The sequence below is a fragment of the Myxine glutinosa genome, chromosome 5 (genome assembly GCF_964187855.1).
Source record: "Myxine glutinosa chromosome 5, kmMyxGlut1.1, whole genome shotgun sequence".
Classification (NCBI taxonomy): Eukaryota; Metazoa; Chordata; class Myxini; order Myxiniformes; family Myxinidae; genus Myxine; species Myxine glutinosa.
In genome coordinates this window covers 80189556-80216232 of record NC_136265.1, presented here as the reverse complement: position 1 = coordinate 80216232, position 26677 = coordinate 80189556, and the positions used below count along the sequence as shown (strand labels likewise).

General features: G+C 42.9%; 1 protein-coding gene across 2 annotated transcripts; it reads right to left on the bottom strand.

The window, feature by feature from the left end:
• Nucleotides 1–768: 768 nt before the first annotated feature.
• Nucleotides 769–26677, bottom strand: LOC137428344 (uncharacterized). 2 transcript variants are annotated; one of them, XM_068118268.2, is made up of 6 exons: nt 26549–26677; nt 20667–20770; nt 18046–18189; nt 16798–16860; nt 7247–7390; nt 769–2352 (listed from the first exon to the last, which is right to left on the bottom strand). In XM_068118268.2, exons 2-6 carry the CDS (start codon nt 20749–20751, stop codon nt 1250–1252), a joined length of 1539 nt encoding a protein of 512 aa, XP_067974369.1. In that variant the 5' UTR covers nt 20752–20770; nt 26549–26677; the 3' UTR covers nt 769–1249. The 2 variants fall into 2 exon arrangements, with proteins under 2 accessions (XP_067974369.1, XP_067974370.1); XM_068118269.2 differs by having other exon boundaries at nt 2180–2311.

Below are 26677 nucleotides of genomic sequence, written 5' to 3'. Positions count from 1 at the left end.
GTGTGCCGAACGTGGCGGACACACTCTGCCTCGGATGGCACATTTGAGAGCGTATTCATTTATTTCACGTTTGCAAACTATGTTGGCGCTATGTTGGCGTTAAACGATGTTTTAAAACTAATAAAAACGAATTTGCGATTCATTCGCTTTCCTGCGCGTTTGTGTACGCGATGGCGATTTCTTTACCAAACTCCGGAAGCCGTTCGCTTTGGACCGAACCATTTCATGTAAATAGAGGGGGGGGTTCTGTGGTCGTTGCGAATGGACCAAACCATTCATGTAAATAGAGGGGGGGGATTGTCACTGTACTCGCAAGCCGTTCGCCGTTCGCTTTGGCGTTGCGAATGGACCAAACCATTTCATGTAAATAGAGGGGGGGGATATAATTTTAGATAGATATATAGTACGGGCATATATATAGTACGGGCATGCCCTAGTATGTTGAAAAAGTCAAAACTTTACATGGGGTGTACTTACTTTTTCACGTGACTGTGTATTTGTTGTGTTGTGACTAAAGTTTGTTCACGGCATTAAAAAAAAATCGTGGTCTAAAGGGGTTTACCGGGGTCAAAGTGGATCCAGGTTTGAACCCCCAAAATAGGAATTTGCTTTTTCCTCTGAAACTACACACACTATTTCGATGTAACTTGACCACAATCTTCACCACCCGTGCTGTACCAAAATTTGTTCACGGCATTAAAAAAAATCTTCCCCTTTGTAGGTCTACGGTGGGGTTGCCCCCCAAAATAGGTATTTTTTTCTTTCTTTGGTTAAAGTCTTATGATTATGTTAGTATGATTCTACGTGCTGGCCTGTCTTCTAGCAACCATTGAAATTGATTTAAAATACCTTTAGTCGGTGCAGTATGCTGTTTATTCGACCAGGTGAGAACCAGGGGTATTGCCCCTACGTTTTTTAGTTGCTTGTTGTCTGACTTCATCAGTTATTTCCTTCATTCTCACTTTGGTTGGGGATGTGTGGATTTTCTCTGCTGAAAGTGATCTTTGCAAGTGAAACTTTATCAGCTTTTGAAGACTTTTCACTTTTTCAATAGGTCGACAAACCGTTGTCCTTTTCTGTGTATTCCCAATCCATCGTGTGTGGAATATACTTTGCAATAGAGAATTGTCCCCTTTGTGGATCAGCTCAATCATTTTAAACCCATTCTGTTAATCTGCAGCTTTGTTTGTGACAGCTTTTGTGTCTGGTGTTACCTCTTCAAGTTTTTGTTTTGGTGTGGAAACCTGTCTCACAGTGAGGTTGATATATTATCTTTTGTGTGAATTCTTTTATGTCTTTTCATTGATGAGGAACGAACAAAATCCATTTTGCAAATATAGCACTTGTATGGCTTTCTTCCGCTGTGTACGTTTTGATGTCGATGTAAACCAGCCAATTGAGCAAAAGCCGTGGGACAAACGGAACACTTGTGGGGCTTCTCTCCTGTGTGTATTTTTTGATGTTCATGCAAATGGTCTGAACGAGTAAAGGCCTTCAGACAGATGGAACACTTGTGGGGCTTCTCTCCCGTGTGTATTTTTTTATGTCGATGCAAATGCGATGAAGAAATAAAATCCTTACTGCAAACAGAACATTTGTAGGGCTTCTCTCCTGTGTGCATTTTTCTATGTTCACATAGATATGAGGAAGAAGAAAAATTATTGTTGCAAACAGAACACGTGTATGGATGTACTCCTGTGTGTGTTGTTTGATGAACTTTTAAGGATACGAAGTGTTGAAAGGCTTTAAAACACACGGAACACTTGTAGGCCTTCTCTCCCGTGTGTATTCTTTGATGCCCACTTAATGTTATTCTATTCGCCAATATCTTATGACACACAGAACACTTGTAGGGATTCTCTCCCATGTGTATTCTTTGATGGTTGCGTAAACGTGTCAATTGTTTGAAAGCCTTTGGATTCTCTCCCATGTGTATTCTTTGATGGTTGCGTAAACGTGTCAATTGGTTGAAAGCCTTTGGACACACAGTACACTTATGCGGCTTCTCTCCTGTATGTGTTCTTTGATGAATGTACAAATTTGTTGATTGACGAAAGCTCTTAAAACACACAGAGCACTTGTGCGGTTTCTCACCTGTGTGTATTTGTTTATGTCGTTTTAAAGATGACAACGCGGTAAATGATATTTTGCAAACAGAACACTTGTGTGGTCTCTTACTTCTTTGGATATTCTTGAGGTTCTTGATGGTGCAGCTTTTGCAACTGCGGTTGAAAGACACACTGCTAAACGTGTCGGTTTCTTGACAAGCAGTTTGTGTCATGTGACGATTTAAAACTTCTGAGCAGAACAACTGGGAACAGTTGGAACAAGAAACCAGTTTCATTTGTTTCACTGGAAAGATAAATCACAAAAAGCATTCAAAATTCAGCAACACTTTTAAATGTTTCATACTTGACAAGTATTTCACTCAATAGATAAACATTTGCCATATTTCTATCCTCCACTCCATGGACAAGCTACATATCAAGGATTTAAAATTGGTGGAATTTTCAATGTTCCCAAATGGGTCACAGTGACTGAGTAAACACAAGCTACCTTACCAGAGGTTATTCAATTATTGTGGGCAGCAGATAGTAAGGTATGATGTGCGGTTCTTATTTATATTTGTAACGTCTCCCTTTATCCTCTTCACAAAGTGATTTCAGAAGCATAATTTTTCAGTCTGATAGGATGAAGGAGCAGTAGGTTCATAGTGAAGAAAATGCAGAACTATATGAAAGAAGGTGTACGATCAAATTTCTGTCAACCAAGCCTCAGCAAGAATAGATTTTGTGGCTCAACCAATTATTTTCAAACTTTTGGCCTCTACAATATCCAGAAAAGTGATGTAGGACAAAGGGTTAACAGTCCCACAGAGAGAACAATACTCCGATACTCCAACACCTATAAAGCAGTGGTACCTTTCAGCATGACACCCCCCTTTTGGTTTTTATTAACCCTCATGCCAACCCCCATTGTTTTATTGAAATACATTTTATTTTGGATGCAGGAAAGCACAGTCGGACACTACGCTGCCATGGCCAATGCCCGCTGTTGATACTACACCACTACAGAGATGACTGAAGAATATGAGTGCACAGCTCCTTACAGCTTTAATTCCAGACGGGAAGTTCGGTAAGTAGGTCCCACCAGCTTTACGTGGAGAAAAGGTCAATCCAGCAAAGCGAATTGCCTGGGAGATGCTGACGCCACGATTGCTATACCAACAATTATTCCAACGTTCTCTTTCCGCCACCAATGCAAGGGAAAACCAAGCTTCTGCTGTTTAGTTGTTTTTAATTTACAAATCCATTAGTTGCAGTATTATTCACAGGTGGCAGCACGCATGGAGCTGGCACAATGTTTGAAGGTCATGAGGGTATTGCAAGGCAGAGAAATTTGGTGTTCAGAGAAATATCGAAATTAATTTAACAAATGAATAGTTTTCCCATGAGCTCACTCATGCCCCTCCAGCCCCCGGCCCACCCTGCACCCACCTCACACCCCACAAGCGGGACACACCCCCCAGCTTGGGAACCACTGCTTTGGAGGATCGCCTGGAAATTTAGCATCTCATGAACATGCCATCGGGAATGGTGAGACCCATAGATTTCTCAAGTATTAACCACTTTCAAAGGTTAATCCTTAAAGTAAACAAGTAGAACTACATTCAGAGTACACCGCCTGTATGCCAAATAAATAAATAACATATCCTCCAGCATGCAACAATGACGTGGCGCATTTAGCATCCGGCAATGTCGCAGTGCAGCACATGGAGACGGAATTGAGAGGGAGCGGTGTACAATAATTGTTTGATTAATCGTGTAATTAAAATAAATAAATAATAATCGTAAAATAATTCATTTCTGAATCAATTGGCTAATAGCACACCAAAGCCACCACTGCTACATCCGAATCTGTAACTAATTCATCGAAAAATTGAAAATCAAGTCATTAATCATAAAATTAAGTAATTAATCGATTAATCAATAAATCAAAAATACCCTTTACAGCCAAATCACTTTGTCACTATCATGTCTGAATATCAGCTACCGAGCTCAAAAAGTGCCTGAAACATTGTGCAGATGAGAAAGAAAATAAATAAGTGATTAATAATGAAAATAAATAAGTAATAATCATAAAGTAATTAAATTATTAATCAATTGGCTAATAGAATACCTAAACCACCATACTTCTCCCACCCCCCCCCCCTTCCCACGCCGCCTCCCCCCAAGCCCTCTCCCTCCCACACATTCCCGATGTCCCTCACAAATGTTGTGTTTATGTGCTTCCCCTTCTCTCCCCATCTTGTCAACCGCTCCCCTTTTTATATACTTTGTTTGTTTGTCTGTTTGATTTGTTTGTGTGATAAATGTTAGCTCTTTCACGAGCCTCGATTATGTATACAACAACAAAAAAAAAAAACTCATCTGAATCTGTAACTTAAAAAAATTTTTTTTTTAGCAGTTAATTGAATTATTAAATAATTAATCAATTGATTGATCAATAAATCAATAAATCTAAAATACCCTTTACAGCCAAATCACTTGGTCATTGTCATGTCCTAAGCTTCCTAGCTCAAAAGGTGCCTGAGATGAGAAAGGTGATAAATATAAGAAAGGCCCAGATGACAAAGGAAATAAATAAATAAGCATCATAAAATAATTAAATTATTAATCAATTGGCTAATAGAATACCTAAACCATCACTGTTACATCTGAATCTGTAAGTTTAAAACTATATTAAAGTCATTAATCAAATAAATAGTCGATTAATTGATTAATCAATAAATCAAAAATACCATTTACAGCCAAATCACTTGGTCATTGTCATGTCCGAATATCAGCTTCCTTGCTTAAAAGGTGCCTGAGATATTGCCCAGATGAGAAAGGAAATAAATAAGTGCTTAATTAATCGATACTAATTAAGTAATTAATCAATCAACTAATTAATCAAAAAACCTAAAATACTGTTTTTGCGAAATTACTTACTCACCGTTATGCCGAAATCTCAGCTTCCTAGCTCAAAGGATGGCTGAGATATCTCCCGGACAAACAAACAAACAAACAAGAAAACTAACAAACGGAGTGAAAACAGAGTACTCTCTTTCGGCTAGCGTCATCACAAGTGCTGACATCATGCAGTGCCTGGGGATGGAATAGGAAAGGAGCGGTGTACAACAAACAACCACGGGAACAGATGTGTGTCTACCTTCAGCCTAAGTCACACATAGGCGGATATTTTGGCGACTACTGGCGACTGCCGGCGATCAAGATTTTTCGGCGACTACTGCCGATTTCGGGCGGTCAAATATGGTCAGGCGGCAGTATGGCGACTGCAGGCGGCCACATTGCGACTGCATTGCGACGATGCCCCAAGTGGGATGGCGACTGTTGAAGATCGACGACGACTGCATTGCGGATGCACGGCGGCAGCGTGGCGACAGTCTGGCGGCTAGATTACGACCGATGGCGGATCGCGGCGACTGCATTGGGGCCGGGTGGCGGTTTACTCCGACGTCCGCAAGACTGCAATAAGACCGCCGGCGATTGGAGACGATTCACACAACTTTTTAAATCTTTATTTCTCTCTTTTACATTTCACTTTATTCATTTCAATGATGTATGACATGAAGCATAAAGATGTTTGATGTACAATAAGAAAGTTAATAAAGATGTATCATTGTAATGTAATAATCAAACTTTTCTGCAGGGAGAGAGAATGGAAATAAAGTCCAACAAATTATTTCCACTGGTCCCAAGTCCCATAAATAAAGTTTCCAAAGGACCAAAGTCCCAAAAATAAAGTTCCCAAAAGTCCCAAGTCCAAACAATAAAGCCATATCCTTGTCGGCACCACAGGACCTCACTCCACGGAGACCCTCACACCATCCTGTCTTGCCATGGAATCGTGGTATGTCGTAATGCAGTCGCCAGGCAGTCGTATCTCTGTCGCCAATGGCCGTAACTCGGCCGCCAGTAGTCCTACTGCTGTCGTCGTCAGTCTCCCATAGCCGCAGGGGAGACGTGGCAGTTCTTCTGTAGTCGATATGCAGCCGCAACAGTGTCGGCCCGTAGTCGGGAAGATGCCGCAGGAAGGCCGTATGGCATTCGCATCTCTGCCGTGCTAGCTGGTGGGGCGATTGCGGAAGACTATGAGCGACTGGGTTGCGGCCGCTTTACGGTCTTATTACGGATACCGACGACAGCATGGCGGTTCCATCACGACAGCATGGCGGATCTTTTTTGAGGACGACTGAGCGCGCCGTTTTTAAACATTTAAAAATATATTTGGCCCCTTTGCGGCTCTTGCCGACTGCAGCCGACCTGGGGAGGATAACCATGACTACAGAATACCGTCCATTACCGTTTCATTACGATTGTCGGCGGGTGGTGGCGATTTTTCCAGTCGCCAGTAGTCGCCGACAAATCCGCCTATGTGTGACTTAGGCTTTCAGGAGAGTCAGCAAACAATATCTCCCCACTCTCAAGACTGAACTTTCAAACCCTCACCTGAAACTCAAGCTGTGCATGCCACTGTTCACCTTCCCATTTTGAAAGTCCAAAAAACAATTAATTGACCCATTAAATTGTCTTTACTACTTTCAAAATAGTAGTAAAGTACAAAATAGTACTCTCTTATGATCAATGTTAGCTCTTACACGAGCCTCGATCTTGTATACAAAAAAAAAAAAAGGGAAAGAACAGGGGACAACTTGAGCTTAACAAAGGTAGTGGCTGACAATGATTCAAGAGAACACAACGACCACAAGATAACAGAGAACAGGGGACACAATCCAAGAAATTATGTAGATTTTCCATTCCAACCCAACAAAATCTCATCATAGATGATAAAGGAAAGGGACCAGTCTTACTACATCGTGGTACAGGTCTTGAATGCGTATCCCATATCATGTGATTAGACAATAGTGATAAACTTGTATTTTTAACTTGTTAACTCCCCAATAATCTAAGTTGGTTTGTTATATACAATGCCATTTCCACAGAGTATATTGGGAAATAGAGACTCTCAAACTATATCTTCATGTATCCAATGAATCTTGAGTAAAGTTCAGAAAATTTTCAAATGCAACAGATATCCTGTTGAGTTACCATCAAAAGGCCCGTTTGGGTGCACACACTTTTAATTAATTTGCAATTCTACATGAATTGGAACGAAATAATTTCTTTATAAAAAAATAAATAAACAAAACAAGTGAGCACAGTTTGATGTGTTCTCTCCGTACCTTCGAGCAGCTGAGCAGCTTTGCTTGCCTCTGCAGGAGGACAATCACATGGTTCGTGCTTCACATGCTCATTGCTCAAAGCATTCTGGGAGGTCTGAATAGGGTTACTCTGGAAGGTTTCTATCTTCACCAGAGGAGCTTCTTCTGCAAACCGTGTGACATCAGTTGATTACAGGAAAGAAAGGCACAAAAGTTTCATCATTGTGAGGTTTTTTTGTTTTTTATTTTACTACAAAGTCTAAGGCTGCTAATGGAGCTGCCAATTGGGGGAAGCACCGTCACTGGCGTCCCTTCCTGGGATATTCTGGGTACCAGCAATATCATAACAATGGCGCTGCTTTTCACACCACACTCAGCGGGGCATTTTCTCAGGTGGAATTTCCTCCTCCCATGGATGCCAAATGATTGGGATTGACCGTATTCTATCCTTTTAAATGCAGAACGTCAAGCAAAGAAGGAGCACGTACCATTTTTAAAGTCTTTGGTCTGATCTGCTGGGGTTTTCAACCGCCGACCTCCCAGCCTTGGAGTGGATGCGCTAACAATTATTTAGAAATGTCGGACAATCAACTATTCTATTTTGGCAGTGACCTGATGCATTATTATGACAAATCTGATAACACAACAACAACAACATGCATTTTAAGGCCATTTTCCCTGCAAGAGCGGGGGTTAGTCTTGCGGTCCCCATGACAATCTTCTCCATTTTGCCCTATTTTCTGCATCTCTCCTTGTTAACCCCCTTGCCCGCACGTCTTCTTCCACCGTCTTTAACCAAGTCTTTCTCGGTCTTCCCCGTCCTCTACTTCCTTCTACATTCATTTCCATCACTGTTCTCAACCAGTCACTTTCATCCTTCCTCAACACATGACCAAACCATCTCAACCTGTTCCTCTTCACAGCATCAACCACAGGCTCTATTCCCATCATCTTTCGCAATTCATCATTGTGACATGACAACATGACAAATCTGATAGAATCATGATAAATCATCAAGGGAGATGTTATAGCTATGAATTGAAAGGCGGGCACCTCATGCCTGTCAAACAATGCTTGAACACTCCCGGATGAAGAACTTTTCAGGAACAATGCATCAGATCTGTGCCAGTCCCTTTCTGTACAGCTTTACCAGCTGGTAATGCTTTTCTTTTTGAATAAGACTTCAAACAGTTGCTCACTAGGTTTGGTAGGTTGTCCATTCTTGTTCACTCAGGGGCTCCTCTTTTTTTGAGCCTCTCCACAAGCAAACGCTCCACAAATGCAAGGAAGAAAATATGTAATCTCAATTGTGAATCTGTGATACATCCATAGGCATAATTTTAGCTCACCTGGAATGTTGTTCCGGGGAGCTTATGCGATGGCGCATCGTCCGTCCATCCATAAACACTAGAAACTTCTTATCTGAACCCGCTGATGGGATTGTGACCAAACTTGGCACAAATTATATTTGGTACTAGCAGAAGTACCCGGCATTGCTGGGCGGGGGAGGGGAGGGGGAAGAGGAGGGGAGGAGAGGGGGGGGAGGGGAAAGGGTAGGGGGAGGGATGGGAGAGGAGAGGAGTGGGGGGGGAGGGGCGGGGGAGGGGGGGAGGGAGAGGGGGAGGGGGCAGGGGGGAAGGGGAAGGGGTAGGGGGAAGGGGAAGGGGAAGGGGGGAGGGGGAAGGGGGAGGGGGAAAAGGGAGGGGGAGGGGAGAAGGTAGGGTGGAGGGGGAAGGGAGGGGGAGGGGAGGACGGAGGGGGAGGGGGAAGGGGAAGGGAAGGGGAGGGCCAGTCAACAATGACGTTGCAGTTCTCATGGTCGGAGAGCAGCACAACAATCGCGACATCGTCCTGAATCTTCGCAACAGCACGAAGCGGCTTTTGGAGACTCACCGATCCTGTGACGCCCTCCAGTACCGGCGTTGCCGGGTGGGGGAAGGGAGACCCGTACATTCCCAACCCGTACATTCGCCCTCTCGACTCAAGCTCACTCGGACAAAAGCCTCGCACAAATTACACCGTGAAGGCCCAATGGCCATGTCTATGCCACAAATCAAGTACGTGAGCGAGTCGGGAGCACTGAATTGAAAATATATAGAACGCTCATACTCCGTGAAAAGTGAAGCCAACTGGCGGCGGGGATGGAACATCACGTGATCGCTCTGAGCGAATCAGCGCGCTGCTCTGCCACCGGTCAGAATCCATGTATAATATTCCTCGCTGAAAAAAAATCTATGTGAAACATGCTACTATCTATGCTAAATCATGCTAAATGCTAATCATGCTAAAATAAAATCTATGCTACTTGCTGGCGGCAAGGAACATCACGTGATCGCGTCACGAACATCATTCGTGATTACGTCATCACGTGATCGTGATCGTCATCAATGAGCGCGAATGAGCGAATCAGCGCGCTGCTCTGCCACCGATTCAGATTCCGTGTATAATATTCCTCACTGAAAAAAAATATGGATCTAAAGAAGAAAGAAAAAAAAAACTTATGTGGTGTGAATGGCAATGTTCCTCGCTGAAATGTGAAAAAACGCAATCGCTTTTCGCTCTGAAATACGTGCGAACGCGTAACCGAGTTAATGGCGGCAAGGAACATCACGTGATCGCTCTGAGCGAATCAGCGTGCTGCTCTGCCACCGGTCAGATTCCGTGCATAATATTCCTCACTGAAATGCGCTGAGGTAAAAATATGGTAAAAAAACATATTATGAAATAAATTTTTAGGTCGGCCATGTTCTTCCCCGGCTCAATATCAAGTACGTGAGCCTCTCCGTTTAGGAGTCTATTGGTAACATTACACACACACACACACACACACACACACACACACACACACACACACACACACACACACACACACACACACACACACACACACACACACACACACACACACTGTTTTTTATATATATAGATGTTGTGACTAAAGTTTGTTCACGGCATTAAAAAAGAAATAATAATAATAAATAAAAATCGGGGTCTAACGGCGTTCAAAGTGGGTCCTTGTTTGACCCCTCACCTCCCCCCCCCCCCCCCCCCCCAAATAGGAATTCGCTTTTTCCCCTGAAACTGAAATCCTCTCTATCTCTTTGCTGATGACTTCACTCTCTGCCGCTGCACACCTCATCCCTTAGATCGGCAGTCTGCAGCCTCATCACTCTCTGCAGACCTGGACAAAATCACAGACTGGTCAAACAAGTGGAACATGTCTTTCAATCCTGACAAATCTCACACTCTTACGATGTCTCTCCGAAAAGACCGACTGGACAACCCTCCCATCCACTTTCTGAATAATCCTCTCCAAGAGGTTCAGTCACTCAACCTTTTGGGTATCACTATCTGCAATGATCTTTCCTGGGAAAACCACATTTCCAAGCTGGCCTCCAAAGCCAGTCGCTGACTGGGCATCCTCCGTCGTGCGAAGTCCTTCCTTGACACACCTGAGCTCCTCACCACATACAAGGGCTTTCATCCGCAGCTCAATGGAATACTGTTCTCCCCTCTGGGCCGGTGCTCCTGCCTCACACCTAGCTTGGCTTCACGCTGTTGAAACCAAAGCTTTCAGAATCATTGGAATCTCCCGCGATGAAACTAACTCCAAGAGCCTTTCACTCACTCACCGCAGGCAGGTTGGTGGTCTTTCTGTCTTCTACCGACTCCTCTCCGGCCTTGCTCCCCCAGCTCTCTCTGGACTCTGTCCCCCAAATATTCATACAGGTCACACAAGATCTGCCAGCAACCCTCTTATGGTTAAACTGCCAAAATCAAGACTCTCTGCTCACCTTCACTCCTTCATTCCTCTTTTCTCCCGCCTCTGGAACAAACTCCCTCACTCTCTTCAATCCCACTCCTCCCTCCAGGTCTTTAAAACAGTTGTTCACCACCATCTCTTATCTTCCCCCATCCAAAAGCTTGATCTTTTCTACCCCCGCTAATTTCACCACAGATTCACTTTGTTTAAATACCAACTTCCTTCCTGGAAGTCCTTGCAGTGTCCTTGTGTTTTATACTTCTCCCACCCCTCCCCTCCCTTCCCACGCCTCCTCCCCCCCAAGCCCTCCCACAGATCTCCCGATTTCCCTGCTCTTAAATGTTGTGTTTGTGTGCTTCCCCTTCTCTCCCCATCTTGTCTACCACGACCCTTATTATATACTTTGTGTGTCTGTTTGATTTTTTGTGTGATAAATGTCAGCTCTTTCATGAGCCTCGATCCTGTATACAAAAAAATCCAAAAAACTGCACACACAATTTCGATGAAAATTGACCACAACCTTTACCATCCGTGATGTATCAAAGTTTGTTCATGGCATTAAAAACAAGTCAAGTGAATCCACTTGGATTCCGCCCAGGTTGGCACATGGAAATTATGATGTAGCATAATTATCATCTCGGGTCAAGATTTGAAATTATGCCATGGTTTTTGTAAAATTGCTACTAGTATTCACATTATGTACTTTCACCAAAACATACATCATCATAGAAACATACATAGAATTTGGGTCCTCTGGGTCATTTGGGTCCTCTGGGTCATTTGGGTCCTCTGGGTCATTTGGGTCCTCTGGGTCATTTGGGTCCTCTGGGTCATTTGGGTCCTCTGGGTCATTTGGGTCATTTGGGTCATTTGGGTCCTCTGGGTCATTTGGGTCCTCTGGGTCATTTGGGTCCTCTGGGTCATTTGGGTCCTCTGGGTCATTTGGGTCCTCTGGGTCATTTGGGTCATTTGGGTCATTTGGGTCCTCTGGGTCCTCTGGGTCCTCTGGGTCCTCTGGGTCCTCTGGGTCATTTGGGTCCTCTGGGTCATTTGGGTCCTCTGGGTCCTCTGGGTCCTCTGGGTCCTCTGGGTCATTTGGGTCCTCTGGGTCATTTGGGTCATTTGGGTCCTCTGGGTCATTTGGGTCATTTGGGTCCTCTGGGTCATTTGGGTCCTCTGGGTCATTTGGGTCCTCTGGGTCATTTGGGTCCTCTGGGTCATTTGGGTCCTCTGGGTCATTTGGGTCCTCTGGGTCATTTGGGTCCTCTGGGTCATTTGGGTCCTCTGGGTCATTTGGGTCCTCTGGGTCATTTGGGTCCTCTGGGTCATTTGGGTCCTCTGGGTCATTTGGGTCCTCTGGGTCCTCTGGGTCATTTGGGTCCTCTGGGTCCTCTGGGTCATTTGGGTCCTCTGGGTCATTTGGGTCCTCTGGGTCATTTGGGTCCTCTGGGTCATTTGGGTCCTCTGGGTCATTTGGGTCATTTGGGTCCTCTGGGTCATTTGGGTCCTCTGGGTCATTTGGGTCCTCTGGGTCCTCTGGGTCCTCTGGGTCATTTGGGTCCTCTGGGTCATTTGGGTCCTCTGGGTCATTTGGGTCCTCTGGGTCATTTGGGTCCTCTGGGTCCTCTGGGTCCTCTGGGTCATTTGGGTCCTCTGGGTCCTCTGGGTCCTCTGGGTCCTCTGGGTCATTTGGGTCCTCTGGGTCATTTGGGTCCTCTGGGTCATTTGGGTCCTCTGGGTCATTTGGGTCCTCTGGGTCATTTGGGTCCTCTGGGTCATTTGGGTCCTCTGGGTCATTTGGGTCCTCTGGGTCATTTGGGTCATTTGGGTCCTCTGGGTCATTTGGGTCCTCTGGGTCATTTGGGTCCTCTGGGTCATTTGGGTCCTCTGGGTCCTCTGGGTCATTTGGGTCCTCTGGGTCATTTGGGTCCTCTGGGTCATTTGGGTCCTCTGGGTCATTTGGGTCCTCTGGGTCCTCTGGGTCATTTGGGTCCTCTGGGTCATTTGGGTCCTCTGGGTCCTCTGGGTCATTTGGGTCCTCTGGGTCCTCTGGGTCATTTGGGTCCTCTGGGTCATTTGGGTCCTCTGGGTCATTTGGGTCCTCTGGGTCATTTGGGTCATTTGGGTCCTCTGGGTCATTTGGGTCCTCTGGGTCATTTGGGTCCTCTGGGTCATTTGGGTCCTCTGGGTCATTTGGGTCCTCTGGGTCATTTGGGTCCTCTGGGTCATTTGGGTCCTCTGGGTCATTTGGGTCCTCTGGGTCATTTGGGTCCTCTGGGTCATTTGGGTCCTCTGGGTCATTTGGGTCCTCTGGGTCATTTGGGTCCTCTGGGTCATTTGGGTCCTCTGGGTCATTTGGGTCCTCTGTGTCATTTGGGTCCTCTGGGTCATTTGGGTCCTCTGGGTCATTTGGGTCCTCTGGGTCATTTGGGTCCTCTGGGTCATTTGGGTCCTATATTCCTATCCTATAACATATATATCTCCTATAACCTATCCTATAAATATAGATTTGATGACGTCATGTTTACACATCTGAGCGACAGAAATGAGCGACAGAAATGGGTGACAGAAACTAGCTTCACTTTTGAGCGCCCGAAATTCCCAGGCAAACGCTATAACGCACAGGTTTACAACCTGTGCGTTAATAATAATCTATCTATAATTCCAGTAATCTCTGTGTGTATGTTTGTTTGTATGTTTGTATGTTTGTATGTTTGTCTGTGACCGCTGTTTCTCGACAACTACCGGTCCGATATACTTGAAACTTGCCAGGTATATTGCTGGGGACCCGAGGATGTGCCTTTTCAAGGTTTTAAATTAATCGCAGAAGTAGTTACCGAGCTATGTCCAAAAAACGATTCAACCAATCAGAGAGCAGCGAGCTATCACGTGTGCCGAACGTGGCGAACAGACTCTGCCTCGGATGGCACATTTGAGAGCGTATTCATTTATTTCCCGTCGGCAAACTATGTTGGCGCTATGTTGGCGTTAAACTATGTTTTAAAACTAATTAAAACTAATTTGCGATTCTTTCGCTTTCCTGCGATATGCGACCTTCCGGAGCTCCTGTGAGAGCGTGCGCCATTACGGATAGTACGGGTACGGGCATGCCATATGTTGGCGTTAAACTATGTTTTAAAACTAATTAAAACCATTTCATGTAAATAGAGGGGGGGGGGGATTGTCACTGTACTCGCAAGCCGTTCGCCGTTCGCTTTGGCGTTGCGAATGGACCAAAACATTTCATGGACCAAACCATTTCATGTAAAGCGTTCGCCGTTCGCTTTGGCGTTGCGAATGGACCAAAACATTTCATAGACCAAACCATTTCATGTAAATAGAGGGGGGGGATATAATTTTAGATATATATATAGTACGGGCATGCCCTAGTAATAATAATAATAATAATAATAAATCAGGCCCGAAGAGAGTGTGTGGGGAGTGGGGGGGGGGGGGGGAGGTTGCCTCCCGAAATAGGTATTTGCTTTCGTCTCAGAAACTACACACTCAATTCTGATGAAACTTGACCAAAACCTTAATTACCCGTGATGTACCAATGTTTGTTCAAGCCATTAGAAAAATTGGGGTCTGAGGAGTTATATACGGGGTGGGGAGGGGAATGGGTTGCCCCCCAAAAGAGGTATTTTTTTTATTGTTTGTTTAAAGTCTTATGATTATGTTGGTATGATTGTACATGCTGCCCTGTGTTCTAGCAACCATTGAAATTGGTTTAAAATACCTTTAGTCAGTGTAGCATACTGCTTTATTCTACCAGGTGAGCGCCAGGGGTATTGCCCCTATTTTTCAAAGTTAGGGTTGTGTGCAATAAGCCAGAGACAAAGCAACGTTCTCACGTTGCAATCACCAGTTGCAGTTGTTAGTGTGTTAGGTTGGGCAATAGTTTAACATTTTTTTAGAGGTGAAAAAGACGAAGAGGAAGAAGTACAATTTCGCAATTTAGCGATTTCTTGATGTGGTACTTTAGTGATGTATTCTTGGTGTCTTTTTACGTCTTGATACTACAGAAAACGCTCGAGAACAAAAGTTATGGCTTTTAAAAGTTTTATATTATCTTCTCACCATAACACTTTGTCGACATTTGATGCGGTGGCCATTCTTTTCCATGATCAACCTTCTATATGGCACTGAATTTTACAGTGCCTTCATAAAGTATTCACACCCCTTGACTTTTTCACATTTTGTTGTTGTGTTACAGCCTGAATAAAAAAATAGATTAAATTGAGATTAATTGTCACTTGTTGACTTGACACAATACCCCATAATGTCAAAGTGGAATTTTCTTTTTAGAATACATATTAGTGCTGGGACAATTAGAAAATTTGACGAAAACCGATTGCCGATGAAAAAAACACAAAAAACCTTGGCCGATTGATTGGAGCAACGCGAATGATAAATAAGAACCTTACGGAGATCTGATTGACCATCCCTGGAAATTTTAACACAAACTAACTGCAGTTGGAAGCTGTCTGGTGCTTGGTGAGATCCTCAATAGAACCACATGCATTGAAGTTCGCTATTTCCAGGGGCTTCGCTCCTGGCATTCTGGGATTATGTCATTTCAAAAGACCTAGATGTTGATTTTGCACAAACTGGAGAAAACAGGTATAGAATAAGCCATGAATAAAGTGTTGTGGTTTGAAATGACATGGACTTCTACATGAGAGGATAACATGGATGGAATGTTCATTTGGATATACTAGGGCATGCCCGTACTATATCTATATCTAAAATTATATCCCCCCCCCTCTATTTACATGAAATGGTTTGGTCCAAAGCGAACGGCTTGCGAGTACGGTGACAATCCCCCCCCCTCTATTTACATGAAATGGTTTTGGTCCAAAGCGAACGGCTTGCGGAGTTTGGTAAAGAAATCGCCATAGCGTGCCCAAACGCGCAGGAAAGCGAAAGAATCGCAAATTTAAGGAAATGCCCGTACTTCCGTAAGGAAGAGAAAAAAAATGAAAAGGAAAAACATTCCAAACCGCGAGGGAAAACAACACGGCACGTCGACACAACAACGTGTCCTGTGATTGGCCGTACGTGGCTGCCAGTAGCTGCCCCCCAAAAAAAGCTTTCACCGTCCGGCGACTGAATTTAAGGGGAAAAATAAAACGCTCTTCGCTTAAAACAACGCCCTTCGCTCTGACTGAATTGGGACAATGTTTTTATGTTTTTAATTGAATTACTATCCGTAATGGCGCACGCTCTCACGGGAGCTCCGGAAGGTCGTATATCGCAGTTACGATGAATCGCAAATTAGTTTTTATTAGTTTTAAAACATAGTTTAACGCCAACATAGCGCCAACATAGTTTGCAAACGTGAAATAAATGAATACGCTCTCAAATGTGCCATCCGAGGCAGAGTCTGTTCGCCACGTTCGGCACACGTGATAGCTCGCTGCTCTCTGATTGGTTGAATCGTTTTTTGGACATAGCTCGGTAACTACTTCTGCGATTAATTTAAAACCTTGAAAAGGCACATCCTCGGGTCCCCAGCAATATACCTGGCAAGTTTCAAGTATATCGGACCGGTAGTTGTCGAGAAACAGCGGTCACAGACAAACATACAAACATACAAACATACAAACAAACATACACACAGAGATTAGTGGAATTATAGATAGATACTGCACTGACAAAATGGACACGAGCACGGTGGGAAACACAACAGGTACCAGATATGACGGAGCAAAGTGTTTATATTCTGGAAGGAAAGTGTATCATTATCATTCAAGCTGAATTACAACAGGAACATTGTTGTTGTTGTTGTTGTTGTTGTTGTTCAAACCTTTGATAAGCGAGGAGTAATCATCAATGAACTCGGACTCCACCTTCACTTTCACAATAAAATCTGAAAAGAAAAACATCACGTTCAAACTCAACTTCAAGGAACATTTCTAAAGAAAATAATCATCACAAAAGTTATCCAAATTATTTTTTACTTTTTAATCTCCTGAAAAATATCTTTTTGAAACGACTTGGAAAAGTAAAGCGTTGATGAGTTCTAACTTACATAAAGTAAAGGAAACAGCCCATGTGGATGGAAACACTTTTATCACAACTACAATTCCACAAGGATTGTAAAGAAATAATTTATTTGGGAAAATAAACAAAACAAGTCAGGAGACGACGATGGTTCACGAGCGAGCGGTATTCAATGACAAAGGACGGACTATGACCGAAACAGGCCCGGACTGGGAGGTCGGGGGCCCACGTGGCAGGTGTCGGCCCCCGACATGCGGTGTAAATGCCTATTTACAAAGGACCCCAATGCGCTGCGTGCACAGGCCTTTAAGAGCCAGCTGTACGTAATTGTGTGTGGTGCTGGCCTGGAAATGTCAAAACGAAGGTTACTGACCTTGAAATGAGATAAAAAATAATGTATAATCAGTTATGAGGTTAGTTAGCTACACAATACCGAAAATTCGGTTCGATTCAGACAACTTTAAAATTTGACCTTTGTGACCTTCAAAGGTCAAAGGTCGAAGATTCTGAAATATGTTGGAAAACTTGTATTTCATGATGTATGTGATAATAAAAGATCATGTATGACATTTCACCCTATCAGGAAGCGAACAATGTAATAAACCATCAAAAATCGACTTTTCTAGATTTCGAGACCTTGTGACCTTGACCTTGGGGCGAAAATGAAAAATCGAGCTCCGTGGGGCCAGACACATGGCATTGGCCTAACCAACTACCGAAACCCCTGTCAGATTCAACCTACTCCCTCGGAGAAGATGTAGCTTGAACTCGATTACCCACTAAAAAGACATCTTTTTTGGGCGTCGCTCCGCCCACAATGGGCGCAATACGCCCACTCTAGGCAGGACACAACTAGATCATGATATCAACCTCCCACCCAAGTTTCATCAAGATTGGATGATATCATTGGGTAGTTATGCTGCGGACAGACAGACAGACAGACACACAGACAGACACACACCCATGACGAATATAGTGGTCACTCTGTTTGATAACTCGTGAACCAATAAGTACACACAGTGTGATGTGTTCTCTTTGTAACTCTACTCACCTTCAAGCAGCTGATCAGCTTTGCTTGGCTCCGCAGGAGGAGAACCACACGGTTCCTGCTTTACGTGCTCATAACTCAAAGCATCCTGGGAGCTCTGGAGGGAGTTACTCTGGAAGGTTTCAATCTTCACCTGACAAGCTACATCTGCAAACCGTGTGACATCATCGTATTACAGGAACAAAAGGGAGAAACAAGTGAATCCCCCCCACCCCCCATAAAAGAATTGTTTTGAAAGATAATCTGGTCAAACCCCAAGCAAGAATTGTCACAAAAAAGGTCTCATCCTTAAATCCATATATAGTCTGGCAAATGAAAACCGTAACACTGATTTAACTCACGACTGAAACACATTGTATTTCAATTTAACATTGAAAAATGAAAAAGGAGTAAAAATGAAGAGAAAATCCCAGAATTGGAGATAGGTTGCATAAATTAAAAGAAGGTGAATTAAAACGATTTGTAAAGTACAAAAGTACAACACAATTCAAAGCTTTTTTTTGTTTTTGTTTGAAACCAACAATTGAAAGAAAACAAATGCCATTAAAACAATCATTCTTTTGATACGTTGTTTCAACAACTTGCCTTGGCCTCCTGGAAGGCAAATCCAATGGAAGGCAATCTCATTTACTTTCACAAAGCTCGGAACAAGTATGTGTCTACCCTCAGGAGAGTCAGGAAACAATACCTCTCTACTCTCAGGACTGAACTCTCAAACCTGTCTCCCTCTTCAAAATTCTGGTGGCGTCTGGTCAAATCTGTTTGGCTACACAGCAAATGGCTACACAGCTGACTCCGCACGTGAAAAAGCTGAATGCCTCAACTCTGTGTTTGCCTCAAAATCTTGTGTCCCAAACCCATCTCTCCCTGTCCCCACCTTACCCAGTCGTACCCAGCTGCTCCTGGACGCTGTGTCCTTCTCTCCTGATAAGGTGGAGAAGTTTCTGTCAAACCTCAATTCTGATTCTGCAACTGGACCAGACGGCATCAGCCCATGGGCCTCGATCTTTTCTACCTCTGTCAATTTCACCCCAGATACACTTTTTTTGAAATAACGACTTCTTTCCTTGAGGTCCTAGCAGTGTCAATATGTTTTATACCTCTCCAACCCTCTCTCCCCTTCCCATGCCTCCTCCCGCCAAGCATCTCCCTCCCACAGATCTCCCGATGTCCCTGTTCTCCACTGTTGTACTTGTGTGCTTCCCTCTCTCTCCCCATCTTGTCTCCCGCCCCCTTTATTATATGTTTTATGTGTCCGCTTTTTTTTTTTTGTGCGATTCATTTTAGCTCTTACACGAGCCTCGATCTTGTATACAAAAAAAACAAACAAGTACAGATACATTCAAAGTACACCGCCCCCATGCCAAATAATTAAATATCCTACAGCGCGGCATTGCCAGGGCGCCTCCGGCGCCCGGCAATACCACAGTATAGCTCATAGAGGCTGCATTGCGAAGGAGAGGTGTACGCTAATTGATTGATTAATTGTATAATTAAAATCAATAAAAGATTATCACAAAATATTTTCTTAATCAATTGGCTAATAGCATAACTAAACCACTAGTGCTTCATCCGAAGATGTATTTAATTAAATAAGTCATTAATAAAAAAATTAAATAATTAATTGATTAATCAATAAATAATTAATCGATTAAATGATTAATCAATAAATCAAAAATATCCTTGATAGCCACATCACTTGGTCACTGTCATGTCCAAATATTAGCTTCCGAGCTCAAAAGGTGCCTGAGATATTGGCCAAATGAGAAAGAAAATAAATTAATGATTAATAATGAAAATAAATAAATAATAATCATTAAAATTTTTAATTATTAATCAATTCGGTCAGAGAACACATAAACCACCACCATTTCATCAGAATATGTAACTTAAAAACAAAAAAGTTAGTCATTAATCGAATAATTAAATAATTAATCGATTAATTGATTAATTAATAAATCAAAAATAGCCTTTGCAGCCAAATCACCTGGTCATTGGCATGTCCAAATATCAGCTTCCTAACTTAAAAGGTGCCTGAGTTAATGGTCAGAAGAGAAAGGAAATTTAATTAATTAAATAATTACTTAATTAATCGCTAATAATTAAATAACTCCTCAATTAATTGATAAATCAAAAAACAAAAAATACAGTTTTTGACAAAGGACTTGCTCACTATTGTGCCGAAATTTCAGCTTCTGGGCTCAAAGGATGGCTGAGATATCGCCCGGACAAACAAGAAAACAAGAAAGTAAGAAAACAAACAACCAGAGTGAAAACTGAGTACTCCCTTTGAGCGTGCGTCATTGCCGAGCCCCCTTCGGTGCCCGGCAATGACGTTATGCAGCACCTGGGGATGGCATAGGAAATGTGTGGTGTACAAAAAAAACAAAAACGTAGCGGCAGTGTGGCACCAACTTATCTAACAGATTTTCATGATTATCATCAGGGAAGGGGGGAGGGGGGGAAAGGGCATCAGCATATTCACGTTACTTTTTGTTCCCTCCACCCACTCGCAAGTGTGAGGGCAGGTCGGGCCTGGCACACGATGTTGGAACACTTCCGGATGAAGAGCTTTTATTAATAAAACATCAGATCTGTGGCAATCCCTATATAGACACCTTTACCTGTTGATGGTACTTTTCCTTTTGAATAAGACTTCAAACGGTGGTTCAATAGGTCAGTTGGGGTGTCCATTCTTGTTGACTCCATGGCTCTCTATTTTTTGCAGCTGCACAAATTTAGGGAAGAAAATAATTATTTCAAGTGGGAATGTGTGATAGTTTATACATCCACAAGATTTTTAAAAACATTTAAATACTACAAAGCATCTGAAAATGCAAAGCCCGTCCACGTCAGCTTTGTATTTAGACATCTTCCTCTTCTTCCTCTTCCTTATGATAAAAATGATGAAAACAGCTAAAAACTAGAACGGCACTCAGTAGAGAGCATACCTCGCCAGGTGAGCAGTTTACAATTTGTATCCCAGAGTAGACCAGAAAATCACAATACAGATTCACATTTAATCAAAATCATCCATCCACAACTTTTTGAGACATCCTGCTATGTATCGTTTTTGGCCCAATCTCCCAATGGTGAAGAATCACTTAAAAAATTCTAGTAGCCGAATCCGAATCTGCATTGGATAAAAATCGTCTGTTGCAAAATGAGGGCAAACTAAATGTATTGGTCGGTTTTTATTGCCGACTTTGTGCCGCTGGAGATGACGGCGTCGATATTCATCCTCTCTTTGTTGCTCAACCGAGTCGTAGACAACAGTGCTCCACTGTTTTTTGTATCTCTGGCAAATTCTTCCCAGTTCCCCATGTTAGCGTTTGCTTTCTTCAGATGTCTTTTCACAACGTCTTTTTAACGTAGCTTTTGTCCTCCAGGTACACGTTTGCCCTCCTTCAGCTCACCATGAAGTAAAATTTTTGGGAGCCGATGCTCTGGCATATGAATGACGTGACCTGTCCATCTAAGTTGGGCATCTTACTATAATTCACCAAATGTCTGTCTGTCTGTCTGTCTGTCTGTGTTCCCAGGTACCGCAAAAACGGCTGAACCGATCGCAACGAAATTTTTGGTGGGCAATCCTGGGAGCCCCTGGAGTAAAATAGGCTGTATTGTTTTTCCAATTTTTTTTCCTATTTTTCCAATTTTCCAGTTTTTCCAAACACGATGGAATAATATTTACCGATATGAACAGTGATGTGGCTTTTATTGAAATTCTACAAATACCGTTTAGATTTTGATGATTTGCGTGTGATATGATTTAACGGATGTTTATATAAATCGTTTAAAATAAAAAAAGCCTTCGATTTCTGATATTTTGCCTTTTCATTTGGGCCTCCCAATTGAAGCCCCGCCCGTAGGGCCTGTTCCTAGTATGTAATTAATGTAATTACCGTTCCTAGTATGTAATTAATGCCTCAACACTGGGTATCCCAGCTCTCCTTTGGACTGTGGTATTGGGGACTCGGTCTTGCCATTTGATTCCCAAAAGCTGCCACAGATGTGTTAATTGCAAGCTTGTACGTTTCTTCATGTGGCTCCTGTAGAGAGTCATAGCTTCCACTGAGTACAGAAGTGCAGTCATCACCACAGCACGATAGACCTTGATCTTGGTTGTAGTTCGGATGCCATGCTGGGACCAGAGACGTTTGGCCAGGCTTCCGAAAGCTTTTGATGCTGCCTGCATGCGGTGTGCATCAGGTGAGTTGTCATGTGTTACTGCACTCCCAAGATATGTATAGGACTATAGGTGTTAACACATCTAAGGGCTTCTCCATTGACAAGCACTTTGGGTTGTATATTCGTGTCAATGTTATGTCTATCGGTTGACTGAAAGAGAAGTTCAGTTTTGCTGGTGTTAATTTGGAATCCAAATTGTTTTGCTGCAGTTGCAAAACTGTTGGTGATTTCTTGGATATCCCTAAGTAAATGGGCAACTAGGGCTGAGTCGTCAGCAAACAGAAGTTCTCTAACACACTCTACTCGCAATTTGGTGTTGGCATGCAGTCTGGCGAGGTTGAATAGTTTTCCGGTACTTCTGGTACGGATATAAATTCCAGTACTGAGATTTTGTGACACGCTGGGAAGGACTCCAGTTAGGAACAAGGTAAACGGAGTGGGTGCTAACACAACCCTGGTTCACTCCATGGGATATACCAAACGAGTCAGTGACATCACCTGCCACAAAGACCCTGCCAATCATCCCATCATGGAACTCTTTCATGATCTTTATGAAATGATCTGGACAGCCATAGATCTTGAGTGTCTTCCAGAGGGTTTCCTTGTCCACAGTGTGGAATGCTTTCGAAAAGTCGACAAATACAACATATAAGTCATGATGCTTTTTCCTGCAGTTGTTGAAGTGAATATCATATCATTTGTTGATCTTCCAGCATGGAAACCACATTGACTTTCAGGGATGACACGTTCTGAGATGACTTTCAATGGCTGTACCAATAATGCAGTGCCCCCTGTAGGTTAGTGCAGGAATTTGGAATTTGGCCATGGTGCCAGTGATAGCTCGCTTACACTCCACAGGACAATAAGTTAGGGATGTATTGGAAAAATAAACTCAACAACTTCACTGGATGGTTTGTAAAGTACTTAAAAATCCCTGAATTTCCATTCCGTGCAAAAGTTTCATACAGCTACCATTAAATTGGAGCATCATATGGAAATGTTGAATTGATTTTGGATAACTCGAGAAAAAGCAATATAACAAGCATTCTGAGTATTGCGCTGCAATACATGTCCCCTACCAAAGTTCAAAGTGCCATAACTTTGTCGAAAATGATCGAATATGCAAATTTATGCACGTTTGATGCTGGTTTTCAAACTTGATCTGAGGTATGCTGAGACACGTGTGTCACGCCTCGCCTCGTTGATAAGCCCGCAAGGTCGCTCCGTGGAGCGGCCTGCACGTATTGCACTGTGTGAATTATATAATTACCAACTCACGGTCTGAGGTACTAGCGATTCAAGAGATATCCATTTTTAAAATATTTTCGTTTAATTAACGATATCTGCCAAACCACGTGCCCTATCGCAAATTCCAAAAGGACATTTTAGTAGACTGACATGCTGAACAGATCTGTGAAGTTTCCCCTCGATTGGATCAAAAATGAGGGAGGCGCTCGGTTTTAAAGGTTCATGCTTAAAAATGTCATAACTCTGAGTCTGAAACCATGTGATGCATGACGTCATGCTCGCTGACTTTTTTGTTCGTCATGGGTATGTGATTCTGCCTGCAAAGTTTGGCCTCGATCTGTTCAGCCGTTGCAGAGAAAAAGGGGTTTTCGTGTTTTCACGAAAAACAATATGGCGGCCGAACCACGTGACCTGTGACGTCATAATTACCATTAAAATATTCTACAGACCGAGTCCCCCCTACGGTGAAAATTTGATCTCAATCGGTCCTATTATTGCAGAGAAATTGGTTTTTAAAGGAAATTAAAAATTAAAATGGTACTGAGTTAAGGATCATCAGAATTATCAGAATTCCCAAAGTTCAAAGTGCCATAACTGTCAAAAATGATCGAAACGTCGTGAAGTTCGAACTTGATCTGTAACTTATCATGAGGAAACCATGTGCCAAGTTTGAAATCATTAGCATTAAGAGTTTAGAAAAAAAGTCCGGAAAACTGTTCTTTGCATGACGGACTGACGGACTGACAGACTGACAGACTGACAGACTGACGGACGGAGGGACGGCGTGCAAACCTATAGTCCCCTACCGGTGTAATAAGCAATGGAACACAGAAATAACTAGAGCAATGCGATTGTGTTGCCAATATGCCTCAGCATCGTCCCACAATGGGTAGATGCCCTCATTCACTGTCCTAAAACTAAACAAGTTTGATTTAAATCCCTTCAGCTGTTTTAAAGTATCACATTTTCACCAGCCATGACAGGTTTCACATCGACCGATGAAGCTGTTTCAGAGAGGGATTTTTTGAAATATCGGCTTTCAAGCTAATATGGCTGCCACACCACATGGCATACGACCTTAAAAAATGTACACTCTGCATATGTATGGGTAGGAGATCACATTTGTGAAGTTTCGTGTTGATCGGTTGGTGTTCATTTTTCTATCCAAGATGGCTGCCAAACCACGTGACCGACAGGCATCATCATTTTGTAAAATTTCGCATCGATAGGGTAAGTGGTTTCAGATATGTATTATTTAATATTTTCCTTCAATCCAATATGGCTGCCACACCCTGTGATCAATGACGTTTTCATGGTCATCTTTTAATTGCCATGCCTAGTCAATGACACATATAAATTTTAGAGTCAATCGATTTGGTGGTTTGGAAGAAGATTTTTTTAAAGGTTTTAGGTTAAATCCAATATGGCTGCCAAACCATGTGACCAATGACGTTTTTGTGGTCATCTTTTAATCGCCATGCCAAGTCAATGACACATGTAAAGTTTAGAGTCAATCGATTTGGTGGTTTGGAAGAAGATTTTTTGAAAGGTTTTAGGTTAAATCCAATATGGCTGCCAAACCCTGTGACCGATGATGTCATAAATTTAATATTTCAATACAAATGTGTCACAGATCATGTGCATGCAATTTCAGATTTTTAGGATAAGGAACTCGATTAAAACATTTTTGGCTGGTATACCACTTCACCTATGATATCATCATGCTTTTGTTCCCCATTGGGAGTACTTGACAATGTGCCAAGTTTCAAATTTTTCCATTAAACGGTTTCCGAGAAATAATTTTTAAATTATTTGCGTTTAAAACCTAGATGGATGCCATAGCACGTGACATATGACGTCACAATTATCATACATTCTGCATGAGTGTCTCTCCTACCCTGAAAGTTTCGTCTCAATAGGACATGTGGTTGCTGAGAAAAACGAGGTTTAGCCCGTACGGACGGCGGGACGGACAACCCGAAAACATAATGCGTCCGGCGACCTTCGGGGACGGAGGCATAATATCTTCCATTCATGACCTCTCGTGGATTGATATCTTGCCTTTTATCCCAACAACAATACATCGACACGTCAGAACAAACATAAGGACATCGACACGATGTTGTACGAGTGAACCCGATCAGGACATCGACACGATCTTGTACGAGGGAACCCGATCAGGAGATCGACACGATCTTGTACGAGGGAACCTGATCAGGACATCGACATGATATTGTACGAGTGAACCCGATCAGGACATCGACACGATCTTGTACGAGGGAACCATATCCGTACATCGACACGATCATGTACGACTACGAGGGAACCTGATCAGGACATCGACATGATATTGTACGATTGAACCCAATCACGATCTTATCCGAGTGAACCCGATCAGGACATCGACACGATCTTGTACGAAGGAACCATATCCGTACATCGACACGATCTTATCCGAGTGAACCCGATCAGGACATCGACACGATCTTGTACGAGTGAACCCTATCCGGACATCGCCACGATCTTGTACGAGTGAACCCTATGCGGACATCGACACGATCTTGTACGAGTGAACCCTATCCGGACATCGACACGATCTTGCACGAGTGAACCCTACCCGTACATCGACACGATTCCCCGTACATTACAATTTTTTACCCCATACATAGGAAGTAAAAACCACAGTTAAACAATCTATCCCGTACGTACATGTCTGCATTTTGTTAAGATTGTACACTGAAAACGGTTCAACGGAGGAAATTTAAACTTTAGCACGTTACATGATCATTTGATAAAGCGCATATTAAAATAACTAGTTATAAATAAAAAAAATCATTTTAATCGCTTCAGATATTTAATTGGGATCGGTTGGTAAATTAAAGCGAAGAAGAAGAAGAACAACAAAACAACAACAATTTCCCGATTTATACTTTGTCGATCTATTCTGTCGTTTTTATTAACTTGATAGTTTTGAAAACACTCCAGACCGAGAATGAAACCTACTTTGTAAAGATTTATGAATTTACTCTCTCGCAGACTTTCAAAAGTATAATTCGTACACATTTACCTCAGAAATGGAGATAGACAAATTTGCGCCTGAAAAAAACAAGAAGAGTTGTCGTGAACAAAGTCCTTCAATTAACCCAGTACAGTGTACCCAGTACAGTACCGCACACTTCAACAACCGAACCCCAAC